The sequence below is a fragment of the Calypte anna genome, chromosome Z (assembly GCF_003957555.1).
Source record: "Calypte anna isolate BGI_N300 chromosome Z, bCalAnn1_v1.p, whole genome shotgun sequence".
NCBI lineage: Eukaryota > Metazoa > Chordata > Aves > Apodiformes > Trochilidae > Calypte > Calypte anna.
The window spans coordinates 65190388-65208041 of record NC_044274.1 but is presented as its reverse complement, the minus strand read 5'-3'; the positions used below and the strand labels follow the sequence as shown (position 1 = coordinate 65208041).

Sequence of the window (17654 nt, the reverse complement as noted above, 5' to 3'; positions counted from 1 at the left end):
ACAGTTTTCTTTGTTCAGGCATGGAGAAGATCCAGTAAAGGGAGCCATCAAGATCCTAGGCACTTAGGAGATTTGAAATAATGACTCTGTGATTTAGGTAATAAGCCTCCTACAGAAGGAGACAGTAATTGAAAAAGGGTGACACTTTCTTAAGTGCTATGTAGGAGCACAGAGTGCAATTCCCCGAAGTTTAAGAAGCTGGATTCAGGTATGCAGGCACAGGAAAACTGTCCCTGTCTCATCTTTTAAATGAAACAAAGCTTAGCCCTGTGGCCATGGTTTCAGGGGACTGGGGCATTGGGGGTCTAATAGCTAAGGGAGCATAGACAGGGAAAGCTTATACGTATGTGTTGTTTGTGTATCTGCAGAGAAAAATGAATCCCAGAAATGGACAGGTACAGACTCTGGTTCTGCTGGGAGGAGGGTGGGAGAGGAGCTTCAAGAAAAGTAATGTCTCATAATCCAGAACAACACATATTTCCCAGTGCTTCAAACAGGACACCAGACAAGGCTCAGCTCTATAATTACAGAAGTTGTGTGGCTACCCGTAACATGAAGATATTCACCAGGCACAGTCATGCCAGTGCATATGGTGATCTAGTTTTGTACACTTGGCAGGATGATGGACTCCACCTTCTTCTTCTGGCAGCAAGTAATGAAAGTAGGCATTGATGATCCAAAAGGAGCAGGCATCATGCCACCAAGCTACAAGGCATGTTTATTCTGCCGTGGCAGTGTCTCTGCTCTGGATCTGCACTCTGCCTCTTCTGATGCTGTGATTTGTATTGTATGCTGCTTACAGCAGCAAAAAACGTTTAGAACTGCATTTTACAAAGTGTTGCTAGTACTGGGCTGCACCTCTACAACTGTTAGGGACTGTTGCTGTCACAAGAGTCTCCCATTCTTCGAACACAACAGGAAAATAAATGAACTGACCAGACAGGAATGAACCAGATGGGGGAAAAAAAAAAGAAAAAGGAAAAAGAAAAAAAAAATTAAAATAGGGTATTAGCCTCTTTTTTCTTAATATTTTCTTTCTGGTGAACCATTACTGTTGAACTGCAAAAGAGGAAACAAATTTAGAGACTTGATTTCACTCCTGAGAGATGTGGAGTCATCATGGGGAAGACAGTTATTTATTCTGCCACCCTGCTGAAAGTTTTAGTTTCCATGAGAATTGATTTCTTGGGACTATGCTCATCACTGAAATTATTAGCAGAGCCCAGATGCTTCCTTTTTCCTAGAGTTCTGGTTGTCCCTGAACTAGCAGCAGAAAAATGAGTTATCAGCGGCTCTTTTGCTTGTTTGTTTCCTTACTTGCTACCCTGAAGTTCTGAGCTTTAAATAAACAAATGATTCTTTGCAACTGTTTTCCTTGCTTTGAACCAGACTGTAGTTTTCCTGTGTCATTTTTGTGTGCATTTGTTTTGCATTGCTCACCCTCTTCAACCTGCTCCTTCACAGTGAGCTGGACACTTGCTTGGAATGTAGGATGAAACCAAGAGGAAACCACTGAAACTGCTGGTGGCAGCTCCTTCAGTGGCATGCTGCTCCTTCTGCAGTCACAAAATCGCCATCAGTTCCTTTTGTTCAGCTGGGGACATTTCTGTTTTCCCACCATGTTCTTCTGGATAACTGCACCATAAAGCCTTAGTCTGCTGCCAGATTTGGGCATGTATTTTCCCAGTGAGGTCACTCAAATAGCATTTAGTTTCTGTGCTGTTCCATGGAGTGCTTTCTGCACGTGTCTGAACTGGCTTTGAACCAAAGAATTCAGGTGCCTCTGCCAGTGCAGGGGAAGCAGAGGTCTTTAAAAAGGCTTTAGTGACCCAAAGATTTACACGGCTTTAGAGGTGCATGCTTCTCCGCAGACAGTTGTGATTATGTGAGTTGAATAATCTCTGTACCACTCTCCCACATTGTGCAGGCAGATTTCCAGACAAGAATGAAAATTATTTTGTAATGGGAAATTGAAGTATTCTGTGACTGCAGTGTCACAGAGAAGCATTTTAGTGTAACTCAGTTTTTTTTTTTCAAGGTCTTCTGTTTGCTTTGGGGTTGTTTTTTTTGTTGGTCTTTTGCTGTTCGGGGGTGGTTTTGACTGGAACAGTTTGACATGTCTATCACTAAGCCTCAGGTTATTTTGATCAAATGTAACGCAATTCAGAGAAAAATCCTGCTCCCCTTCTCTGCTGAAGGACAAGCACACAAAAACTTAGCAAACACCCTCATAAACATCTGTGGTCCAGGGGCTTCCTTAAACACACATAATTTCAGTTTGTATAGTAACCCTCACAGTATGCTTCTCTCTGACTGTCCCCAGGCTCCCTTGGGGCTCCTGGGGACCTTCTAGCATCCACAGCATCCTGAGCCAGGGATTTCCTCATCAGATCCCTCACTGGTTTCACATGATGCACATTTGTTTCTTGCCAGGGAAGACAGAGGAAGCAGTAGATGTCCACTGGCTGTCTCTATGCCACAACCCATGATTTTACAGATCTCCATTTTGTCCTCCTAACACCTTTCTATCTTCAAAGTGGATGAGGTCTTACCAATTATCTGATATATTTGGGGTTTAGCTATAGGGAAGTCATTCTGGCTACCTTTACTGCTAAAAGGCTATTTGCTTCCTTTCCAAAATCAGGGTTCTATGAAAGGGAAATAAATTTATGATTTCCATGCTGTACACCCACAAATCTTGGTTTTGTCACTGAGCAGATTTCAGGGTGTAAGTAACCTTATCATTTGACCTGTGTTCTTTTCCCATCATTTGAATCTGTGAGTAAAAAATCAAGTGCTTTCTCATTTTCCTACTCTTTTTTTTTTTTTTTTTTTTTTTTTTTTTGAGGAAGGAATGGAGGATTTAAACCTTATTTTAATCATGAATATCCCTAATACTCAGAATGTCCAGAGTGTATCTACCAAATGGTTGTCCTCCCCCACTTTGGAAAGGTAACCGTCTATAAGTATTATCTGTGTTCTTACAAAAGCAGCACACCTCAGAAAGGTACAAATCATTTCCTTTAAACCTACGCGTTCACAGTAAAACTGCCTTCAGTGCCTGTTTTCTCCACTTCTTTTCAACCTAGTTTCTAAAATTCCTTCACTTTTTAGAAAAAAACAACCAACATGATGTTCACAGCATAGCTTCAAGGAAGCGTGTATATGTGTGTGTTCAACATCCCAGCCTGTAGTTTTCACTAGCACTCTCACTACCACCAAAAGGTGTCAGAGTTTTACAGAATCTGGTCATTCTGTATATACCTGAGCATACTCCAGGCTTCTGCCTTCCTCCCTGAATTAAGCTCTGTGCATCCTTGTCCAGGGAAGGAGATCAGGGATATTCATGGGGATTCCATCTTGGAGAAGGTGAGTGTTAAATACTAGCTGAAGCTGTGATAGATTGCTCCTGGCTTTGTAGAAGAAAAAAACCCAGGGCATTCACTTAACTGAAGCTGTCTGGCATCAACCTGTTTATTTAAAATGAGCATTTTATTTTCTTGGTGCCAGGACCCTTAATAAATTAGTAGCTTAATAGTCATAATAGGAAAAAATATATATATGTAAATAGATGGACAGAATAAAGAGAAGCACTTTCTGGCTTCATAAAAAAGGTGCCTTAATAAATGCTTGGGAGTAAGCATATGCATTACAACCCAGTGTTTTCAGTAAAGTCCTGTATCAGGAGCTTGCTTGCTTGGGGGCTGATTTCATCTACTGATTTAATGTCTAAAAATCTTTGGCATGCTTTTTTGTCAGGTAGTTCTAGTCTTCTACCACATTTTTTGAGAACATAGCCATATAAACCAGGAATACATACAGTCACAACCTTCAATGACTGGGAGAAACCTAAACTAAATGTGATAGAGTGACCTGAAGGTGAAATGTCCTGATAGGAAATTACCAATACTGCAATTCGCAGAGTCTTTAGAGAAAAAAACATACATGTGCTGTCATACTCCTGAGCCATAGCTGTCGTACAAAAAAAATCAGGGGGCAGAGACATGCAGTCAGGCTGACTGGGAGCCAGTGAAATGGAAACGTGAGCAATATTCCAATTTAGCTCCAGAGGAGCCCACTAGTTAGTAAGTAGTTCAAGTATTTCAGAGCCTGCTGTGTTGCTGCCTACAGGGAAAATACTCTAAGTGCTTTCCCTTTCTCACAAAAAAAAAAAAAAAAAAGTTTCCATCCATGTTTTATAAGGCTGTCTTGTCACATCCATTATACAGCATGACACAACCAGCCAGAGGAGGTACTGTGGTGATTTTCATCATGTGCTTTAGCCAGAAGGTTTTTTTGAAGGGTAGGATACATATATATATGTATATATATATAAACATATGGTTGTATGTATATACACACATGTAAATGTAGGTCAGTTAACTGTGGAGAATTATTTACCTTATGCTGGTCTATGGAGTGTCAGATGTGTGGTGTTAATGCCTACATATGTGAAATCCAAACATTCTGTCATCTGGCTGGCTTGGCACAAACAGGGTAGAGCTATCCTTATTCTGAGAATATTAAGCCATTAACTGGAATAGCTTTTAGACCTACTTTAATGCAGTCTGTGGCTGGCCAGCTTTTTGAGGAAATTGAAAATAACAAGTCTTGGTTTTCATCCTCCAAAGTACGCTGCAAGTGTTGCAGAATGAAGAAAATGGCAAGAGAGATCCCTGAACAATGCTGGGGGCTTTTAACCCCTGAGCCATCCAATATCCAAATATTCCATCCAGTATACAAACATCCAGACAAAGAGGAGATAGGGATTGGAGGAGTCATAGGAGGGATGACCCACAGCTTATCAATTTTGTATAAGGAAGGATTTTTTAAGTGAATGCAGAAATTTGGATGCTTATGTGTGCAAAAACACAATCCTTCTTATAAGTGCCCAGGGCAGTGTGATGACAAGTTTTTGGCTGAAGACTGGCACTGTTTGTTTGTGATATTTTAGTTAGCCAAAAAGCCAGTTTACCTGTTCCAAACCAACTTCAGCAGAATATTTTTGTTCAGCAGTAGTATTCTAACACACTTCAGACCACGAGGAGTGTGCATGTGTGTAGATTAGATGCACATAAGTAATCAGTGTGTTAGAGTGTGTAGTGTACTACAGAACTGCTTCACACATGCATCATCTGATTACTTTGCCTCTTCGGAGTTCGTATCTCCAGCCTTCTCCATCAGCATTCACATGTCCCACTCTTCAGCAAAAGTAGTCCAGACAGTTACCTACTTCCAGGTTTTGCTTTGTTTTGACTAAGTCTGGCATTAAAAAACAAAACAAAACCAACAAAAAAAACCAACCACAAACAAAAAAAACTAACCCCCCCCCAAAAACTCCCCAAAGATGAACCAAAAAAACCACCCCAAACCTATCAACCAACCAACAAAAACAAAACAAAACAAAACAAAAAACCCCCCCAACTCCCACCCAAAAAAACTTTTTCTGGTCTTCCTTGTAAATGTAATGCTTTCTTTCAAAGTGTTCCTGTTTCAGAACCCCTGTAAACACAATTTCTGCATAGGCAGTATCTTATTCCCCTTGAGGATGAGGCATGAAAGTTTGAAATCCCTGGAAAGTGGAGAATCCCCAGAGCATCAGTAGGATGCCTAGAAATGGGACAGGAAAATTACTTCGGGGCTTTGGAATTCACAAATGTGTTCAAGCCCAGCCCTACAGCTACTGAAATACTTAAATAACAAAAACACATTTTCACAGGTAGAAAATAAAAAACTGTTGTTCCAGTAAAAACTGAGGCTGGTATACTTATTTGACTGCTTCCAGTAAGTATTTCTGTTTTAGCTCCAAAATCTAAAATGAGAGCAGACCCTCAGGAGAGAGAATCTGACCTGGGGATGGGTGAGGAAAAGCCCTCCCGAGAAGGTGCAGAAGTGATGAAATGCAAACAGTTGATCTTTCATAAGAGGATGGTGTTGCAGGGAAAGAAAACAGGTTGCTCTCCTCTTGAAACACCTGAGTCTGCTGCCTGCTGAAGGGGAACAGCCTGGGCACAGACAAGTGGCCGTGGCCATGAAGGTGACTCTGAAAACCCTTGGCTGTAGAAATGACCGTGCTCTCCTTGGTACTATGTGGTCAGCCCAGCTTCTGGGCCCCCATAAGGGCCAGCTGCTATCATGTGCTGGTGGCTTGCATTTTAAACAAAGCCAGCTGTGGGGTTATCCAGGCTGTTGGCTTTGCAGGTAACCCCCCTGCAATCTAGCTGAAGCACCTTCTCCCCACTGAGCCTGGGGAAAGCCTACCCACCAATGTTGCCAGGGAAAAACGTGGTCTGCAACCCAGCTCCATCCCCCATGAAGCCACCCACTGCTGTCGTCTTGCCTCACTGTCACACAATTCCACCACGCAATCCATGTTTTTTTGGCCCTGTGTCTCAAATGCAAATGCACATCTTTGTCCCTTTAACTTCTCTCGCAGCTGTTATGCCTGTTTTCTCCCCTCCTCTGGGACTGTGCACTCTGTTGCTGCTCCGGCTGCCAGGAGCAAGCAAGGAGAATTTCTCCTGCTGGCGAGCAAGCGGCTAGTCTGGAGCTGGCGTCTTCCCAGGACACTGCCGTTTGCATACCAGCAGGAAAAGGAGCAGGTGAAATGGGACTGGTGACATCTGTACAGATGCTTTTGACTGCTTACATGCTCTTATGAATCTGCTCCCTTTAAAGCCTCCGTTTCTCTGACGAGTCATTCTCTCTCTCTCTCTCTCTCTCTCTCTCAAATTATTTTTCCAAGGAGAAAAGGAAAAGGCAGACAGAAATAGAAGGCAAGAGACAACAGCTTGAGGACCAAATACTTCAGCTGCAGCATTTCAAGGTAAGGGACTGATGCCAGAAATGATGGATTGACTAAATCTGTTCATTATTAGACATGCAGATCACACGTTTGGAAGCTAGGAAGAGCCCACTCCAACATGGAGCATCTTTCACTGCCGGAGCCTGGCTCTTGCAGTGATCCTGTCCTGCATGCTTTTTCATTCAGCGTGTTCCATGGACAGGAGCATGTTGCAGAAGCAGCTTAGGAGTGCGGAGTCGGGAGGGTGTGAGTGCAGGCTGCATGGCGGGGCTGTTATTATTAAACACTGTTATTTATTACACATAATGATAAGACACCAGTCACTGTGGATTGGGTGTGCACTGCATGGCTTCAGTGAGCACTCTTTGCCTGCAGAGCTGCGTTGGATTTTTCTGGTACCTGTCATTGGATTATGTGTGTGTGTGTGTGTTGCAGAGGGGATGCTAGTTAGCATGCATGTGTGTGTGCGTGTGTGTGTGTGAAGCTTTAGTTGTAGGATGAAGTTATTAGGTGTATGTGGCATGTGTGCACATGAAGGGAGAGTACTGATGCAGATGAGTGTGTCTACATTGAGAGACACCTTGATATTTAACAGGGTGCTGAGCAGCCCGAGTCCATGCTGGGCTCCATGGCAGCTGCAGATAGCATCATTTGAAAGCCATTCTGGTTATTTCTATCATTCATCCTTCCTGTCAGTAGCGGAGTTTGTCTTTACATTTGTGCGTAGCAAAAAGGATAACAAAAACATACATGTGATTTTTTTTTTGCAACTGGTGCACATTTGTGGAGCAAATTTCACTGTGTTAGTTTATGGAGAGTCTGAGCAATTTCAGGGATTAAAATATCTGAGAAAGATGATCAGGACTTGCAGTAAAGGAGCTGGGCTATGCTTTTAAAAATAAGATATTTATGTTGCTTGTGCAATAGCATGTATGTGTGAACAGTGCACCTGCATGGGTGATGGTGCACAGAATCTTCCCTGCCCACACATACACTCAAAGACCAGGCTTCAGGTTATGCTGCAAATAGGACCCTTCTCCTGCCTCTCAAATCCCCTGTCATCATTTTCTGGAAACTATTCCTTTTTTTTCTGGTAAACTCAATGCAGATATATATGCAAGACAAATGCTCCATCAGGTTTGCCATAAATCCATGGGTGTCACACATTCTCTTTGGTGTTATCAGTCAATGTTGTGATTGCATTTCTGTGGGGCAACAGGAGTTGCCATTTCATTCAGGCTGCCATCCACTACAGATGAGGGGGAATTTCTTCTGACGCCCATAGGTTTATGCAGCAGAGCAGTACGATGCCTTCCCAGTGCCTTCATGATGCTTTTTTTCCTTTTCACTGCAAAGCTAAGGAGTTCCTTTATAATATTAACTGTTTCCAAGCTAACTGAATTGTGCTTTTTATGAAATCGCTTAAGCAGAGCCTTTTAGAAAGCCAGTTCTTGCAATTCTACTTCATGTGATTTATTTTGATACAGCTGTTGCTAAACTGAATTTTAACATCATCCTTAGGGAAAAAGTAGAACCTCTCAAGGTGGTGCAGGGAGGGGTCAGCCCCTCAGCTGGTGCAAAGTGGCACTGATTTCAGCTCTGCTATGCTGATAGCTGCTTGTGGATGTTCAGTCTTGCTGCATGGATTTCTTCATTGATACACATGAAAATTAACTGTTTCCCTTTATATTTAGCTCACAGCCTAGAGTAAGAGCAGTAATCATAGAGGAAATTAAGGGGAGATCAGGGCACATAAATTTAAAATGGCACCTTTCTCAGCTGAAAGCATAGCCATTCTTAAGGTCTCTAATGCTGAGTGTGAGGATAGGCATCCCGATATGATAGGATCTTCTCTACCTCTCCATTCAGTGGCATCAGTTGTCACTAGAGAAGGGGTGTGTTGCTTTTACTAATATGACTTCTGCTCCAGGAGCTGCCTGTACTACCAAACAACTGTTTGCTGGGAGAGCTAGGTGAGGTGATTGCTGAAGTCTTTCTGGGGTTTCAGAGCTCATCCTCACTGCTGCTAGGCCATTCCTAAACAGAGGAATAACAGCTGTTCCACAGGCTCAAAAAAGAAAGAAAGAAAAAAAAATGAAGGAGAGGCACTTTCTGAGGGTATTTCCCTTTTTCTGTGGAGACATACCAAGAAAATTCCATTTCTTATTCATGCTTTGATCAGTGTTCTGATTGCTTAGTGGGATGCAGACCAAAATGGTATTAGGCCTTCCAGGCTTCTGTATTCTTTTCAAAAGCTGTGTATCCTCCCCCCTACATCCCCAGAGCTTTCCCTCACCTCACCCTGGTTCCTCTGAACATCAGCAAACCAGGGGCTCCAAGTCAGCTATATAGTCCCCCAGTCTGATACAGGCCCCAGTCTGGCTCACAGAGCCCACAGTAAGTGCATCTATTTTCTTTCAGTAGTGCTAGGGACAACATGTTTAAATTCCTGAATTACGGGGATTTCAACTAAGTCTGTGCAAGACACAAATCCAGATCAAAAAGACCAAGCTTTCCAAGGAAGCCCATGGATTTACTCAATATGCTGTGAGGTTGCTGATGTCAATGGAGAACGTAAGAACTTCATGTCAGTGTTCAGTACAATCTGCTGTGGAGAAACCTTTGAAAATAGTATCTGGGTTAATCCTCTGTCTGCAGTATCTGGGTTGATTCTACAAGCATAACAGCTTGAGTTCACCCAAAGACTTTTGTGCCAGGATTCAATGGGTTTGCTTTATTTTGATGCAATGCCAGAGTAATTTTCTTTTAAAAATACACTGTGTAAAATAGCATGTTTGCTTACCTAATAAAGGTTCTGGAAGCTACAGGGGTTCTGTTAATTTCAGACAATTTTATTTGCATAAGAAAATATCTAATAGAAACAGTTTATTGCAAATTCTTATGCTGGGTTACCTACAGTTTTCAAGTTGCTGGTGCCAGTTAGACCCCTGGTAAAATGACTTAACTCTTTATTGATTTTTCCCTTTATACATACTTGGATGAAAATAAGGGAATAGTGGCTTCTGCCTCATAATTTTAGGTAGAAAGCCGAGCAAATGCTAGAACTAGTAAATGTAAGCATGGAGTGTGGACAAGGCTTTGGCAACATGTTTTGCAAAGGCTTCTGAGAATGAAGGCAATAGCTTTATGGCTGAGGACACCAGGACACAAACATAGTTCAGCTGTTAATGGTACCTGTGATTTTCTGAGTTAATCAAGTTAAACTCTCCCAAGATGGAAGTCTAGAGTGGGAGAGAGTCGAGTAGTGTAGGTTCTAAAAACTGAATTCACTCATTGCTGACCGTGAAAGCCATATCACCTCTTCTGTGAACCACTGGAAAGTAGGGACATTGGTGGGCATGGAGCATCCTCTTGGTACTTTAGGGCCATTGAACACTCTGTTGAAGGCAGGAGGGCCTTTGGAAAGACCCTTGGTGTTAGGAAGGCTATAAAGGTCCTTTGAGGCCACATTTTCTGAGACTAAGCATGCTGGTTTGCCCTAATAAGAGCCAAATTACAACAGCTCTCCTTACCTCACACCTGCTTTAATCTTTAAACCAAAGTAATTCTTCTTTCATAGAATACAAGATAAGATTGGTTTATTTGGTTGGTTTTTTTAACAGCATATGGAGTTTAAACTTAACGCATCAGCAGTTCTCTGGCCATAGTCCATAAGAACAGGATTTGTCATGTCCATGGAACTGGAGGTGTTACCAGCTTCTATAGTTTGAAATTGAAAAGAGGCCAAAATTCACCTTACATAAGCTGTCTGTAGTATCCATCAACATGATGTGGTTTCTTGGGAGAGATGGTAATTGATTTTGGTTCTTTAGTTGCACTGAAGATATAACCTACAAGCAACAGCTTCTTTTAAGAACATGTTCAGCTGGGTAGCAGTTGTGCAGGCCCATTTTAATGAAGATGTTGACTATTTCAAATAAACTCTGTGGCAGAAGTGTTTCTTCCAAGATCTGTCTGCCTCTGTAGTTAGTCAAACAGAATTTCTTCATTTGTTGGATGTAGCTCTGTTTGGTGTTGGCTGGTAATAAAATAAACCACACAAAACCTTCTAATCGAATGAAAAATTAGTTCTTTGATGTTACTTTAACTAATACAATAAATTCATTTGCCATAGTTATTTTATTTCTGGAGTGGTATAAATACAAGGGACCTATTTCTGCTAACATCTGCTTCCTATAGGCTACCATTCATTAGCACTTTATATCACAGTTACATCTTTGCTTCGAAGGAGAGTCTTTTTATGTTATCATGATTTTCTTAGGATGTAGGTTTAGCTAAAACTGTTGTATCTATAAATAAATTTTAATTCTCTAATTCTACAGTTATGTTGCTATCCTCAGTTTTTTTCTAGTGTTAACATAACTGCTGGCAGAAAATATAAATAGGTCTATCTATTATCCACATATGTACATATGTAAACACATATGTATGCAATGGTGTGGAAAAACTTCTGTGGAGATAACTTATTGGAATTAAGGAATCATTTTGTTCATTTGTATTTAATCCCTCATGATTTTGAAGTAAATTAACCCTTAAACTGAATGGCTACTCAATCAAGAACACAAAAAATGTTTGATGATATCATTGGCAGTCTCCATTCACTACAGGGTCAGTGCAATAGCCCCAAAAATCTCTTCTTATTAGCACTCTAGCACTCTTCCTGGTGTGGTCTGCTATTATAGTCCCAGTAAAAACAGATTGACCCTCTGCTTCTAATGTACTAGAGCCTGCTGCACCTTTGCAAGCTTGGCAGGTCCTGACATCTCCATCTCCCAGCCACAGTTCTGGGGCACAGAGATGTTAAGAGCTCATTTACTGAGAAATTTCCAGTGCTTTGGGGATCCCTGTTGGTCCCCTTCTGTGCATTAGCATCTTTAGGCTGATGCCCACTATACGCTGGGAAGCTTGTCTCACACCAGGATTTCAGCTGAGAAGTGAGAGGGTATCTCCCTCTCTGCTAACCTGTTTTATGGTCCAGAAGAGAAATCCAGATTTTTTTAGTCCAGAAAGGGAATGTAAGGACTGTTCAACCTGAGGATTTAGGGCATTTACTCTTTTTAAAATACTTTTAGAGTATGAAACCTTAGGATATCCTGGCCAGGAAGTAGCACTTGGATGGGTTTCAAAAACACTTACATTTTCTTTTCAAGCAATCAGAAAACAAAATGTCTATCATCAGATAATTTTTTTAACCATAATAGAATAGTCTCTTCACACCAGCTACGCCAATTGACTACCCTGAAGAGATGAAAGTTTTATTCCTTTGACTCATGTTTCTAATCTGCTTGCATGCCCTTGCGACAGATGAATATGTGGTAATTATTTTGTTATAATCCCTCTGCAACAATACTTTTGTTCAGGAAAAAGGCATTGTTACATGAGTTATCCTGGGATGACCATGTGTGTAGCTGTTCCCATACTGGCAGGGCTTTCTTGAAACCCATCAAAGCTGTCACTCATGTTTCCATCGGTAACAAGGTCCCTCAAGCTGGTCACTGCCACTCAGGCAGTTTTTGTTTTAGCCAGACTGCGTCTGGCTAAAGGATGTTTACATCCCGCTTTTACTCCAGCCCCTTCCAATGGCCTGATACATGCTCATGAATCACATGAGACATGCTTATGACTCCTCATGAATTCACATGAATCCAACTTTTTAAGGAAATTAATGTAAGAACTTTGAAGACCAGAAAAGAAAGGAATCTCAAAACTAACTTTTTTTTGCCTCTTTTGACTGATGTGGTTATGTGGGAAGGACTCATAAAATGAAGCCTAGGACAGACTGAATGTAGAGTGGAAATTTTTTTTGCAGAAGGTGATAGTAAAAGCAACTGTGTTTGTGTAGTAATGATGAAAGAGGGTCTTACTCAATTTTTCAGTCTAATCACACAGAACCTTCATCTAGCTTGAAGTTATTTTTTACTTCAGTCCCTGGGAAAAGAAAAGGCATTCTCATGGAGTCATAAAGTAATTTATGTGTGAGAAGACCCTGGAGGTCTCCTCATGCCCCTGCCAATAGGAGCAGGTTGCTCCCATGCCCATCCTCCTCCCATTACATTTGGATTCTTGCCCAGCATGGAGATCCCACAGCCCCCCTGGGAAAACTGAGGACAATGTGTGCCTTCATCATAGCATCACTTTTTGCAGGCTGTGTGCTCACATTGGTGGTGTGTGCCTGTTGGGACAACCTGGTCACCTCATCCCTCCTTTTGCCCATGCAGCAACCATTGGCAGTTATTTATTGTTTATTCTCATTATGTTTCTTAATCTCATGACAAGTGAGATGACAAATGATTTGCCAGTGCCATCATTATAATGCTGTGAAGAAGTTTGCTATCTTAAATAAACTTTCTAAAGAGAGATTCAAAAAGAAGTTATCAGCATGATTGTTTTCACCTGTTACTTCAAGCAGAACTTTCTGATAGCCCAGCTGTGTAGAAAATATATGTTAAAAAGAGCCTATGCTTGAGTTATCATTCATTTTATTATTGTTTTTTGTCTCAGTGTCATCTCAAGTCTTAAGTGAATATTATAAACTCCTACCTTATATCAAGCCATATCTCTGATCCTCTTCAGTGGAAATAGTTTGTAAAGACGAGGGTTCTGTGTGGCTGATAAATGATCTGAGCAAGAGAGACACAAACTTTGTGTCTTCTCTCATAGAATCTTGACAGTGTCTCTTGCTGTGGTAGTTTTCCTTGCAGAATCTTGGGATTTATTTCTCCTTCTTCATCTTTGTATAGAAACAGCTGTCTACTTGGATTACAAAGTTAAATAAAATATGAGACCTGAACAATTTAAAAGCAATGCACGAAAATATTTACACTAGTGATCTTGCTAATGGATGGGAAGATTACTCTGAGGATGTAAAACAATTGGTGCTTTTTTCCCCAAAAACATTCCTAATTGGGCCTTTATCTGTACAGCTGAAGTTTCTATTACTGAGAGGTTTTGAACAAAGCATGAGATCCTCATGAAGGATATGTAGCTGCCACCATAACTGTCTCAGAGGTAGCTCACTGTGCCTCCCCCATCATTTACAAGTGGCTTACACTGCAGCCATGCTCGAGCATCCCCCTGCTTACCATGGGGCACCCAGCTGATATCCAGCCCTTCTCAAGGGAACACAAATCATGCCAGCCATCTCACTTCTCGCTCACCCATTTCTGCAGTCACACTGCACTGTTTAGCATGCTCCTATCTGCTCTTGCTGTGCCAAAAGTTTGCTTTGAGAAAAAGCAGTGATTGAGCAAAATACTCGGGGCAGCTGAAAGGGCTGTAAGATGTACCAGCTACAGAAAACAGGGGGGGAAGTGTACCTCTGCAAATTCTTTTAGCTGCCGTGTTTCCAGGTGGTGCTTATCATAATAGTGGTCATTATCTATTTTTATTTGCTTTATTTACTACTTATTTACTCATCCCCCACAGGCACCCCCCTGCATCCCCAGACCAGGGGCTCACTGGGCTGTAGCAAACCTCTGTTATCCTAGGAGATTCAGAGACAGAAGAGACAGGCTCCTTGGGAATGGGCAGGACACTAGTCCCTTGCATAAGCAGACTGCCTTGCAGGCAGGAAGCAGGAAGCTTTTGAGCAGCTCTGGAACAAGACCTGAAATCAGGGTTCTGCTGCAGTAAAATTTTTTGTGAAAAGGGGAAACTCAGGCAAGTGACAGAGTAGCCTGTACCTGTGAGACTCAGGAGAAACTCTGGAAGAGGTTAGGTGATAATTTTTAAAATCTTGGCCACACAAAGTTGTCAATTACAGTGTGCAGGTCTTAAAGCACTTGAAAAAAAGTTAGCTAATGTGCTATAATGTTCTGTGTGATCAGTACACGTTAACTGATTGCCGGAAAATATTTACAACTCTTTTTCCAAATATATGCTTCTTAAAAACAAAATTTAAAATATCACTTCATAAAGAGATTTCTAGGAAATGTTTTGTATGTTTCTTCAACAATGAATAGCAACAACAAACTTGAAACTCTGCACGGCAATATTTAATCTGCTTTATAAACATGATATTTGCTCTCAGGCTGGCCAAGCTCCAGCAGCTCACATACATTTTTTTGTTGAATTATATCAGCTATGACATCGTGATTGAAGTAAAGACAACAATCAAGCTGCAAGTTTTTCAGCACGACTCAGTTACTTAATCTGAGCAATCCTTGAGTCCTATCTGTGTATCATGCAGACATACTCCGTAGGCTAGAACAAGCTTCTTAGATGACTGGAAAAGCAACAGAAAAATTTTTCTGCTAAGCAAAACCAGACCATACCAGCAAGCTCGCAAAGGCTGCTTCTTCTCTTCCACAGCCAGTCATGCCATATGAGGCCACATGAATCTTGCAGAAGAGCAGAGTAAAGTATTTTGTGCTTGTGGAAGACCACACTTCTCCATTTTACAGGCAGACTCTCTCACACTGAAAGCTCGTATAAGAATGGTCTGCTGCATTGGTCTGGGCACAGACTTGGACTCTTTTGTTTCCCAGCCAGAAAATGAAAAGCTAGGGCATCACACAGGAACACACTTTGAGGAACTATTTATTTTGAGATGGTACCTGCTCACCCTACAGCCATGCAAATTTTTTTTCCTTTTCATATTTTTTGGAAGGCAAGGGAAGGCCTGCTGGCAAAGAAACAAGTCTTTTTCTAATCTCGGTACATGTCCCAGTAACCTCTTTTTAATGCTGGCAATTATACTGCATGGCAGCAGGTCAGACCCAGACCTGCTGGGTGACCTGCACTAGCTGGGTTAGGGCCAGCTGGATGGCAGGGGAAGCTGCCTAAAAATAAGGCAAGCAAGAGATGCAGTGCTCAGAGCTGCCACAGCAAGAAGGCAAGAAAGGAAAAGGCAGGAATCCTGGAGTAGCTTTAGTGGTGGTAATTCTTGCACTTGTGTTCCTTGTACCCTCAGTTTTATCCACCCACCAGGTGACTGGGAGCATGCACAGACAGAGTAGGCTTTGCTGAGCTCTCCCTCCTGTGGCCCATCCACTGGCTGACAGAGCTGCAGTCGTAGGCAGGAGACTCCAGGTAGCTGTTGACAGGCTCACTGCTGCTTCCAGAACTCCAGATCTTCCTGGAATACTCTGCCTTCTTGTACTAAGGGAGCTTACTGAAGTGCAAGGAGCAAATCTGAAACACAGACAGTTATGCTAGCATCCGTGTGGGAGTGTTCAGGAATAGTATCTGATCTAATAGTATTCTTGCAGTGCCAGGTGAAGGAAGAGGTTTATTGCATTCTTTTAGCAGGGTGTGAGCTGGTTATGTACAGATTGCAGAATATGAGGAACCAGCCTCCTGCATACACCTTCTTTCCAAGTCAGAAATACTGAATGGAAGTAGGGAGAAAATAATTAATTAATTAATATTAAATTCATTATTTCAGTATTAAATAATTCCAGCTCTAAATTATTGATGTCTGGTGGTCTTCAAGTCTCAGAACCAAAGACCTCTGGCAAAACTGTAGTTTGGCTAAGATTTCAGTTAAAGTGCATTTGATGTAAAAGAACCGATTTCAGTGGAAAATGATTAGGGATCATTATTGCCCATTTTGTATAGAGCAAAAGAGCATCATTACACTGAGTAGTCCCTCATTCAGTAGTGTTTCTCAAGAACTCACACATTTTATTGGAGGAGGCTGTCTTGGGTCAACTTTTGACCTTTGTTTCTCCTCAGGTTTATCAGCTTTCTTGAAAATTACTGAACCACCAGAGGAGTACTCCACTTTAGCAAGCAGTGCTCTCAAGGAGACATGGTACTGATTGCCCCTCTAGCCATTTGTAAATATAAAAAAGCTCCAAGATTGCTTTAATAAATTTCCTGAAAAGGTAGCAGGAGAGCAAGAGCTCACTTTTATATTGTCATAATGACTCAAATGGCAAATCTCACAAATCTCTTTCACAAGCAGGAAGTGCAGAGATGGCATGTACTGGGCATAATTGCATATGAAAATGGTACTAAAAAGATTTATTTGCTGTAATAATGTGTCCCCCAATACTTAATTCTTTGATGCAAGATTAAAGCAAAATGCAACATTGAAAGTAATTCAATCATGTATTCATTCTATGGAAAGTATTTGAGGGGTTGTGCATTATTTCCTTGCTAGGCCTAAGTGTAAACAACTTACACCCCCCTGGGCTTTACTGTCCTGAAGCATTAAACTGAAATAAATAGCACATAAGGGAGATGTGCACCACATTTATGGCTATTACTGTGTCTACTGCATTCAGACATTTGGCAGGATTTCTTTCTGTCCTGTCCAACATCTGTTCACTTATTTCTATCCTCACCATGATCTCTGTTCATGGAATCATGACCTGTTTTTTTTTTGCTTTTTTATATAGAGCAGAAAAGTCAGTCTGCTCTCCTAGACTTCAACGAAATAAACCTGGAGCTGCCAGCTATCTCAGTAATCTCACTTGTGTGCAGAGACCAAGTCACCTGAGAGCAGTGGTGACCTAGAGCATCACAAGCCCAGTGCCCTTTCTACTTCAGTAACAGAGAGGCTTTTTAATGACATGATCTAATTTCTGCTGAAGGATTTAGCCCTGAAGAAATTGTACTCTTGCAGTAAATGAAAGAATACTTACACCAAGCTGTACTTAGCATAGCGGCTGTTGTGCCAATGAAATGGTGCCTTCTGAAAGTACAGAGTACTCACGTTCCAGTGTTGGAATTAGCTGTACAAATACCTGTATTTTTACAATAGTACAGCTGGCCACTCTTGGAGCCTGCTATCATTTTGACAATGTCTAATCATGCACCACAACTTTAGTGCATAAAGAAGCTCCACAATGCAGTAGAGAGTTAAAGCTCCTGACAGACAATG

General features: G+C 41.5%; 1 protein-coding gene across 2 annotated transcripts in view; it reads left to right on the top strand.

Moving 5' to 3' along the window:
• The window catches only part of PALM2AKAP2 (PALM2 and AKAP2 fusion), a 264854-nt gene that overhangs the window by 42810 nt on the left and 204390 nt on the right, over nt 1-17654 (top strand). For both annotated transcript variants that reach the window (XM_030466924.1, XM_030466920.1), the window contains exon 2: nt 6746-6826. In XM_030466924.1, coding sequence (XP_030322784.1) covers nt 6746-6826 — 81 coding nt within the window. The remainder of the gene's footprint in view (nt 1-6745; nt 6827-17654) is intronic.